The sequence below is a fragment of the Trichosurus vulpecula genome, chromosome 3 (genome assembly GCF_011100635.1).
Source record: "Trichosurus vulpecula isolate mTriVul1 chromosome 3, mTriVul1.pri, whole genome shotgun sequence".
Lineage (NCBI taxonomy): Eukaryota > Metazoa > Chordata > Mammalia > Diprotodontia > Phalangeridae > Trichosurus > Trichosurus vulpecula.
This window is the reverse complement of record NC_050575.1, coordinates 180,386,096-180,396,455: the sequence shown is the minus strand read 5'-3', so window position 1 is coordinate 180,396,455 and position 10,360 is coordinate 180,386,096. Positions and strand designations below refer to the sequence as shown.

The 10,360-nt window shown below is 44.8% G+C and overlaps 1 protein-coding gene across 1 annotated transcript; it reads left to right on the top strand.

Annotated features, from left to right (window-relative positions):
- The first annotated feature begins 364 nt into the window (after positions 1-364).
- On the top strand, positions 365-10,360 carry BIRC7 (baculoviral IAP repeat containing 7). Its single transcript, XM_036748251.1, is given in 8 exon segments — positions 365-446; positions 449-925; positions 4,401-4,500; positions 4,840-4,918; positions 5,021-5,069; positions 7,442-7,651; positions 8,385-8,456; positions 10,167-10,360. Coding segments are annotated over 8 exon segments (1,263 nt in total).

Here is a 10,360-nt window from a genome sequence, read left to right as displayed (position 1 = left end):
CAACTGAATCTCTTCTGGGCTATTTTCCTGTAAGGTTCTGGAGTAGCAATCTACTCCTACCAGGCACCGTAAAGCCAAATTTGATAAAAGATGACTCTTGTTTGTTCTCTTCCCTTTCTTTCCCCAGCAATTCTCCCTGGCACTTTGGTGCTGAGATATTTCTCTTTTGGAACTGCTGTCATCTCAACGAAGGCTCTGGCTGTGAGCCCTATGACTGGGATTGACCACTGTCAGAGCATGTGACGTGGAATCCCTGACCCAGTGCTTTCCAGAAGGCTAAGCCAGCAGATTTGAAACAGTCCAGAGCGGGTTTCCTCCCATTTCCCTTCCCCCAAACTGGCCCAAGGCAAGCATCCAGGCAGGCATGATAGAAATACCAGTTTTCACTTCCCAGTTTTTTGAAGGGGAGGCCACACAGCTCTGGGGGAGACAAGGAGACCAGAGTGTATAGTGGTTGAGCCCAGAATGGGCAGTGAGGCAAGCCGAAGAAAGACATTCCAAGACTGGCCTCCTGAGGGCCCTGTCTCTCCCCAGGACCTGGCCAGAGCTGGCTTCTTCTATGTAGGGCCTCAGGACAGGGTTCAATGTTTCTGCTGTGGTGGGATGCTGGACAACTGGATGGCTGGAGATAGCCCCATCCTAGAACACCAGAGGCTTTTCCCCAGGTGCCGGTTTGCCCTCAGCAAGCATACTGGCAATAGTCCTGAACAGGACGCTGCTGACAGTGTGGATGGGCAAATCTTGAGCCAGTTGCAAAGAATATCAGAGGAAGAAGAAGGGGAAGGGAATGAGGCTATCCTGACTCCCAGACCTGCCTATCCAGAAATGGGTGCAGAACAGATCCGACTGGCCTCATTTCACAACTGGCCATCAGCTGCCATGGTATGTCCTCAGGAACTGGCCAGAGCGGGCTTCTTCTATACAGGTAGGTTGAATGCTTTACTTCATATAAGCTGATTGTGGGGGCCTTAAGCATAGGTATTAGACTGGAGAAGAGATCCTGGGATTTAGCTCTAGGTCACCCCTTTTTCATGTATTTGACTTGAGTCTAGAGTTATCTTTGTTCTAAATCATTTGCCCCTGCAAGTCTGTGGGATAGGCAAACTATGGATTGGAGGCCAGCTGTGGTGACAAACTGGGTATGTCAGTATGTCAGATCTCTGACAAGTAGGGCTGGCTTTACTTGACCATTTGTCAGATTGTAGGAAGCCACGTGTCTGGTTATAAGGAGAAATTGGTGCCTCTTTTTTCTGTGAACATTTCACCCCTTCAAACACCTGGTATCTTCATAGATTTGGCCACATTTCCATTTTAAAACTTATTCTAGGATAAGATCAATAACTTACGGTTGAGGGCCAATGGGAACCTACTGTATCCTTCATTGTGGGGAGCTCAGCCTGGCTAGAGTTGAGCTTGTAAAGGTTGAAAGCCATCTTTGGAGAAGTCCTAGGATTTAGGCCTAGAAACAACCTTCAAGATCACCTAGTCCAACTCTCATTTTACAGGTGAAACAGAGGCCCAGAGAAGGGAATTGTCCAAAGTCAGACCAGTAGTGGCAGAGATAGGATTCCAACCTAGATCTTCTGAATCCAATGTTCTTTTTGCTATCCCACACTGCTTGACAGCTTAGGGAGTATATTTATGGGGGTAGAATGTTGGGTCTTTGTCTCAGACTACTGTAGATTTAATCTATTAGTCAGATGGTTCCAGTTAAAATCTCTGGAGAGAATAGAAGTGGGGTGGGGTGGTGAGTGGACCCCCTTTTTGTTTTTGGTCTGGAAAGGAAGCCTTTCTCCTTTGGTAATGTTCACTATGCAAAGACCAGCCATTTTCCCCTCTCTGAGGGTGCAAAGCAAAGCCTGTGGTTTCTCTCTCCCCTTTCCTCTGGAAACCTTGTAAAATCTGATCTATTATTGCTGTCCTGGTTTTACTCATGAGAGATGAGGCAGATATACGGGAAGTGCTATTTGTATCTTTGGAGCTATTTCAATGCCATGCTACCATTTCTCCCAGTCCGCCTTGTTTTAGGATCAGACTGAGAACACAAAGGAACTTTGGAGGCCATTGAGTCCAACCTCTTTATTTTACAGCTAAGGAAACTGAGTCAGTCAGCAAGCCAATTAATATTTATTAAGCACCTACTATGTGCTAAGCACTGGGAATACAAAGAAAGACAAAACAGTCCCTGTTCCAAAGGAGCTCACAGTCTAATAGGGGAAACAACATGCAAACAGCTATCTACAAGCAAGTTATATACAGGATAAATTAGAGATAATCAACAGAAGGACAGCATTAGCATTAAGGGGGCCAGGGAAGGCTTCTTGTAGAAGAAGGATTTTAGCTTGGACTTGAAGGAAGGCAGAGAAGAAGGAGAATATTCCAGGCATAAGAACATCCAGTGAAAATGCCTTAAGTCAGGAGATGGAGCATCTTGTTTAAAGAACAGCAAGGAGACCAGCGTCACTGGAGCGCAGCGGAGGAGGCATCAGATGTGAGAAGACTGGAAAGGTAGAAGGGGGTCAGCTTGTGAAGGGATTTGAATCCTGGAGGTGATAGGGAACCACTGGAGTTTATTGGCTCGGGAGGGAGGGACATAATCAGATCTGTGCTTTAGAAAGATTGATTTGACAGAGGAGTGGAGGATGGACTTGAAGCAGGGAGACCAACCAGTAAGCTACAGCAATAATCCAGGCTTGACTGAGGTGATTAGGGACTGCACCAAGGTGGGTGGCAGAGTCAGAGGAGAGAAGGGGGTTTATGTGAGAAATTTCCTGAAGGTAAAGTCAACAGAGGGAGGTTAAACAACTTGCTCAGAGTTATATAGATTGTGCTTAAAGGCGGATTTGAACACAGATCTTCCCAAAGATAAGTGCCATATCCCATCTTGTATATCACACTTTTGTCCTTTTATTGCTTAAATCCTAATAGCCCACTCAGAAATGCAGCAGCCATAGAGGCAGATGGAGGAGATCGGAGCATTTTTGTGAGATGCATTGGAATCTCCTATCCTGACCCAAGGGTGCAAACTGATTTCTGACTGCTCCTTCCATCTGGGATCTGGTCCAGACATAGAAAACCTAAATTTTGGGTCAGAAGCAGCCCAAGAGGGTAGAAGTGTCTTCTTGTAGAGATGGGAAGGCTAGGAGAAAAGGAGTGGGAGATACCAGGGCACTGTAATGGGGGGAAAGGGAAATGGGAATGAATCATACAGCTGCATTTTCTACCCTAACTCCCTTACCGCCAAAGTTAGAATGTTCCTTCTTGTCCAATTTTTGTTTTTTCATCAGCCTCAAGATCCTGAATGTTTTCCTGCTGAAAATCATTTCAGGACCAACCTTTGGAACTTGAACCTGCAGCTCAGCTGGAGGTCACCTCCGAGTCCTCTGTTTAACACTATGGTCAATGCAGCCAACGTGGGTCATTCGTCACCACAATAAGACTCCCCTGTGCCCACCCCCCACCCCCCACTCCGAAGACAATTTCCTTAGCTGTAATTTCTTGCTTGGTGTAGATTGGATGGCCTCTTCCTAGCATAGAGGACCAAGCTATGCTGCCGTAACTTCTTAATGACCTTGGTTAATCCCAGATCAGGACCCAAGTTATTGCTGGAATTTATCTCCCACAGTAGATTACTGGGGCCTTTACTAAAGGTGTCTGGCTCCTCAGAGGGCCAATGTCAGAAATTACAGAGCAGGGTACTCTCCTTGTGAGCTAGTCAGGACTGTTCCTTGGAGACTGTCCCCTAGCCATGGGGCCCATTGTCCTGGGGCTTAGGAGACTGCTTCTTGCTCTCTGGGTAAGTGCCAGATTTACTTACTCCTCTGGGTAAGGAATAGTTTTATTTTTATTTTTCTAGATTCCTCAATACACCCAGTAAAGGTGTCCAATCCTGAATGGAGCTAAGTGCCATATTTTAGGTAAGATTTAGTCTTACTAGAGGGTAGAGGAGCCACTGGAAAAATAACTTTAGAATATGTAATAACCGTGGTTAACATTTATATAGCACTTCAAGGTCTGTGAAGAGTTTTATATACCTTACCTCTTGATTCTTGCAACAGCCCTATGCAGTAGGTTCAGGTATTATCTTCATTTCATAGACGAGACTCTAGGAGGTAAGGTGTCTTACCCATGGTCACGCAAATACTATGTATCAGAGACTTGAACTCAGGGCTTTCTGATTCCAAGGCTGGTTTGCTACTCACTATACCATATTGCCTTACAATAAATTATATAAGTCACTGGGATATTGATGAGCTTCTAGTCCAAGCTTTCATCAAGATAATCAACTGGCATACCTGGTCCAGGCTATCCTGCTTCTTCTCCAGAGCAATAGTCCCAGCTATCTATCAGTGTCCAGGAGATGGAGCTGCCCCTGGAAACCTCTCTGTGCTGTCTTTCAGGCCAGCATGACCATGTGAAGTGTTACTACTGTGATGGGGGCCTGAGGAACTGGGATCGAGGGGATGACCCTTGGAGAGAACATGCCAAGTGGTTCCCTAGGTAACTTGGGGTCCTGTGGGACTGTTGTGTGTCTGAATATCCCCAGCTTTCTGATCTAGGTATTTGGCATACCAGTCACACATGGACATGGCACTCACCTTCAAGGGGCTCGCAGCTGAATAGGGGAGACAAGGCAGACCCACATGTTCTTTTTGGAACATCTCATTTTGATAGCATTTTGTACTGTGCCCCCTAGACCAGGTATGCTTCTGCAGGAGAGAGAGAACCAGGCCTGCTTTGGAGAAGTTTATGTTGGCTTTAGAATCTCTCCTGCCCCCTCCTCCTCACTCATTTCCAATATAGCCAGGTGCTTTTACCTTTATTTTTGCTCCTTTTCAGATGTGAATTTCTGCTTCAATCCAGAGGCAGGGCCTATGTCAGCAGCATCCAGGAGTCCTCCAGCCTGCTAGACTCCTGGGTAAGTTCATCTGATTCTCCATACAAGGCTTTTGGGGGGACAATGCTTTTTTAAAAAATCCTGCCATATTGTTTATTTTTAAAAAGATTCTGTGATTTTTAGGGCCATGGAGAAGATCCAGGAGAGGTAAACTCCACTTCTTCTACTCCAGGTTAGTTGGGAAACATTTTTTTTCTTATCATAGACTATCGGGGTCCTTAAAGATAATCTAATCTAACTCCCTCATTTTACATATGAGGAAACCAAGGTTTTGGGAGTCAAAGTGACTTGCCCAGATTCACACATAGTATTCAAACATAGGTCTCCTGATTTCCAGCCCAGGGCCTTTTCTCTCCTCTGCTATGCTGAGTGTCCTCTGCTTACTGCCTATTTTGTTCAAATACATAGAGGATGGAAATTTAAAATGGAACAAACTTTTAAAAAATGTTAGTATACAACTCCTTTGAACAATTTCCTATCTTGATGGTCTTCGTGCTTCATTTTATATTCAAGAGCAAGCCATCCTGTTAGTCTAATAGTCCTGTTTGCCTGAATTAGTGGACTGCTGCTCTTCCCCAGCAATAAAAGCATTTAGCCATCATCTTCTCTTCTGCACTTCATTTAGAGTTTGGCTCCTAGAAATCCCAAGCAAAGTGCCTTAAAACTAGTAGATATTCAGTAAACATCCAGTGATGTTGTTGAAACAGGCTAGGCTTGAACACAGCCCAGTAGGAACTCTAGCACCTAGACTTCAAAAGCAAGCCTTGGTCAGGATTTCCATGTTCCTGGCTTCTGCCAGACATGAGGCATGTGAAGTTTGCCTTCCATTGGCTCTGATATTGTCCAGTTCTATCGTATTCTGAAGGTGGGAGATGGAGCGGAAGCTGAGAAAATCTGCCAATGGACTTGGAGTAAATTTGGTTCCCCTTTAAAGTCCCCATTCTTTCAGAACAAGTCCCAGCTCAAACCAGGTGCTTTGATAAATCAAAGCATTTATTTCCTGATGGGTAGTAGAGAAAGTGAAAACTTTGGTCTGGAGTGCTCTCACTGCCTTATCCCTGCTCTCATGGGATCCTGCCTGTTTTGTAGGGCTCTTCTCCCCCTTTACAAATTTGAAAATGGAGGGCCAGAGAGCCGAAATGATTGACTCTAGTTTATATGGTGAGGTAGCAGTAAAGATAGAACTAAAGCTCTGGTATCTACATTTCTGGCCTGGAGTTCCCTCTACTACAATACGCTATTTACTGCTTTTGTTGGGTGGCTTGTGAAAGGCATGACCATGGAAGCAAGCTTTGTGACTCCTAATCCTTTCTCTTTAAATCCTGAGAAATCAGACTTCATCAACCTCATAGTGGAAGTCTGCCTTTGCCGGCCTCATGAACAACTCTAGGAAAACTGGAGCTTGGTTCTGTAATCTTTCCAGGGATTCCAGTGTCATAGATCTCTCAGCAAACATTTGTTAAACTCTGGCTGGGAACAGAGTGCTTAGCTTGGCACTGAGGGAGATACATACATCTTAGATATGAACCTGTTCCTACTTTTATGGAATTCATAGTCCAGTAGAAAGGATACACACAAGATGGTTGGAAGCATGCCTTCCATCAACATAGTCTGTCATCTTGCCTCTACAGTTCAGTCCCTTTTTAACTTGCCTAAAGTAAGAACTGTCCACATGGTGCCCATTTAAGGAGTTGAAACAACCGTGAATTCAGGGAAAGAACATTGTACTTAGAGCCTGAGGGCCCATATTGAAATTACAGGCCTTCCTCGCACCTTTGTGTTTATGCTCTTCATTTTAACTCTGGGTACCTGTTTCCTCCTCTAGGAAATGAAGGGGTTGGACTACATGCCCCCCAGGGGCATTCTGACATTCTGTTTCTGTGGTGTTTGTGGAGAGAGGGTTTGGGACTAATGCTGCTGCTATAAATTAACCATGTTCTCACAGGCTTTTGCTATGTGCTATAACTGTTTCAAATTATGTGGCTATTGACGTAGATTTTAATTTGGGAGTTCTCAATCTTTTTCATGTCATAGACTCCTTTGCAGTCTGATGAAGCTTATGGACCCCACTGTGGAATTTTTTAAACGAATAAAATAAAATATGTAATATTCCAATAGAAACCAATTATATTAAAATATAGTTATCAAAATATATTGGAAAAAAAGTTCCTGGACTGTCTGAAATCTATATATGAACCCTTTAGGAGCTAAAGTTAAGAACTCTAGATTTAATCCAATAGTATTAAGTTGGGGTTCTCTATTATGTAAAGGATCTCTAATTGTCTTCCCTACATAGTAGACTTGACAAGGTTTTCCCATCTGAAATGACCGCTTAATTTCTTGGCTTTTTAAAACCCAAATATGAACTGCCCTTAGACAGAGGCACTTACCTTAAAGTAAACTGGAGTTGTATTCAGCATGTGGCTAGGATACAAGCAGTATTGTTCAGAGGCAGGGGACTAGACTAGAAGCCCTTCCGTCTCTGGGCAGCAATGACAGCAGCACATCTCTTGGGGTTCAGTGACTCTTCATTCCGCTTTGCAGGTAGCCCAGGAAGCCGGGCTTGGCCAGCTTGGCCAGCTTGGCGGCAATCCACAGTGGTAAAAAGTGTGCTGCAGATGGGGTTTGAGCAGAGCATGGTGGAGAGGTTGGTTCTGAGTAAATACAGGCTGGCAACACCAGCCAGCACGTCAGTGTCTCAGCTGGTCTCTGATCTAATCCAAGAGGAAGAGAGGAATGCAACAGAGACCAGAGGTACAAAGACTTCTTCATTGCTCGCTTCAAGTCTCTAGGCCTCCCTCATTTCAGAGCCCTTCGCTGGGTTTTCCCACCTTCCTGGGTAGGCGGCCTCTCTGTCCTCTCCTTCCTCTGAACTCAGAATCCCCGATATCTATGTTATTCCCTTAGGCGCTTATAACCTCCTGTCTTTATACTATTCTTCCGTTGTTACTTCAGTGTCTGGCCTTCCCAACTACATTGTAAGCTCCTTAAAGTCTGGGACTGTCTACTGGAAAAGTAAGTCACGATAATTGCTTAAGTTCCACCTAATGAGGCCCTCGACTTAGTACTATGGATTTTGTCTAAAACAAGTTGGAGAAGGAGCTTCTCGGGGGCTCAGCACGTATGTTAGCACTCATCTAGGCTCATTTGGGGATCATTGCTGCTCCTCAGTTCTGTATGAGGAATGTGGGTAGCCTACCACAAGGGGACGTTCAGAGGGCAGTATATAGAACACATGCTATCCGGCTTCACTGACTACAGAAAATTTTTCTTCTCCCCTTCCCCCAGTCCCTACCCCTGGATTGTTTTGGAATTAGATGAATGAGATTCTTTTTTTATGGAGGAAAATTTTCCCATTAGAGTTGGAGTCTGTCCTGAAAAACTTTATGCCAGTTCTCTATGGCAGCCACAGGGGGGCTCTTGTGACATATTTTTTCTTTTGATTGATTGGAGAACATCACAAAATGTATAGCCTGTCTTCCTACAGCACCTGCTCTGATGGCACCTGAGCCAAGTACACCCAGAAGAGAAGGCCAACCTGAACAGATCACAGAGACAGGTGAGGGACTAGGCAAGATCCATGCAATATGCTTACTTTAAAGGTTATTGTTTACCATCTTAGTTTTAAGGCTTGGTACCTGGGCAGCTAGGTGGCACAGTGGATAGAATGCCAGGCCCGGAGCCAGGAAGGCTCATCTTCCTTAGTTCAAATCTGGCCTCGGACCCTTACTAGATATGTGACCCCGGGCAGGTCACTTAACCCTGTTTGCTTCTATTTCCTCATCTGTAAAATGAGCTGGAGAAGGAAATGACAAACCACTTCCATATCTTTGCCAAGAAAACCCCAAATGGGGTCACTAAGAGTTGGATGCCGACTGAAATGACTGAACAACAACAACACCTGGGCAGGTCAGTTCAAAGGTTAGAGCACAATACTAATGAAGTAAACTCTGCTGTGACTAATTGCTCTCAAAGAAACTTTGTTTCCATGTTCAAAGACCAAGGTCTCTGGCCACATGGGCATTTAGTCACTAGGAGAACTGGGCAAGAGAGTGTGGATGTTTCCATACACAGCTTCCCCACTGCCACCAAAAGAACTCTGAACATATTTTCTATTGACAGGGAGTCAATAGAGTCCTTGGGCTCTTAAGATGAACTCATAGGAATACAATGGTCAGAATGAGGGGTGAGAGTTCTTCTCTCAAGCCCTGGTCAAACCCATCTGGAATACTGTGTTCAGGGAGCCACGTATTTAGGAAGGACATTGGCAAACAAGATCATGTCAAGTTGGAAGTGACCAGGAACAGACTTAAAACCAGGTCACGTGAGAAGGGAAGGCCAAAAGAACTGTTTGACTTGTAGAACAGAAGACTATGTTGGGAAATTGGGGGGAAGAGCAGGGAGGAGGGGACTATTGGTGAAAATCTTCAAGCCTTTGGAGGGCTGACCTGAAGATGAGTTGGTCACATGGCAAGAGTGAAGAATGATAGGTAGAAAGCCCAAATGCTTCATTGGTGTCCTTATGAAGTCAGGAGAAAGAGAGGAAAGCTTCCCACATGTTGGTTAGTCCCTTTATGTTAGACTTAGGGGAGGACATGGACAAAAGTCACCTAGGGTGGGGCAGGCATGAATGACATTACAGATCCACTTGAGTCTTGTGGAAAAAGATTGGACTTTTTGCTTTGAGGCAGAGGGTAGACTTTTGAGCAGCAGGTGGAAGTTACAGAGGCAGATTCAGATTAGATGTAAGAAACTCAACAATTTCTGAAGTTGGAATGGATCTCCTGAGGAGACAGTGAGTTTCTCAGCACTGAAAATCTTTAAAAGATGTCTAAATGATTACTTGATAGGGACTCTGTGAATGTCTTTTCAAAATATAGTTAGTACCAGAGACCTCTGTTGCTGTTGAGTTGTTTCAGTTATGTCCAACTCTCCATGACTCCATTTGGTGTTTTCTTGGCAAAGATACTCGAGTGATTTGCCATTTCCTTCTCCATTTCATTGTACAATGAGGAAACTAAAGCAAACAGGGTTAAGTGACTTGCCCAGGGTCACATAGCTAGAAAGCATCTGAGTCTAGATTTGAACTTGGGGAGATGAGTCTTCCTGATTCCAAGCCCAAGGCTCTATCCACTGTGGCACCTACCTGACCTCGGAGACCCCTTCAACTGAGATTCTCTAATCTTCATACATGAAGAGCAATCTTTTTTTTTTTAATATGTTCCTTTATCTGGCTTCCTTTACCTCTCATCCCTGACCTTGTCTACAGAACCCCTGAGCACTGAGCAGCAGTTGCAGCAGCTAAAGGAGGAGCGGACGTGCAAAGTGTGCATGTATCAAGTGGTGTCCATTGTCTTTGTTCCCTGTGGCCACCTGGTCTGTTCAGAGTGTGCCCCAAACCTGCAGCAGTGCCCCATCTGCCGAGCCGTCATTCACGGGAGCGTCAGGACTTTCCTGTCCTAG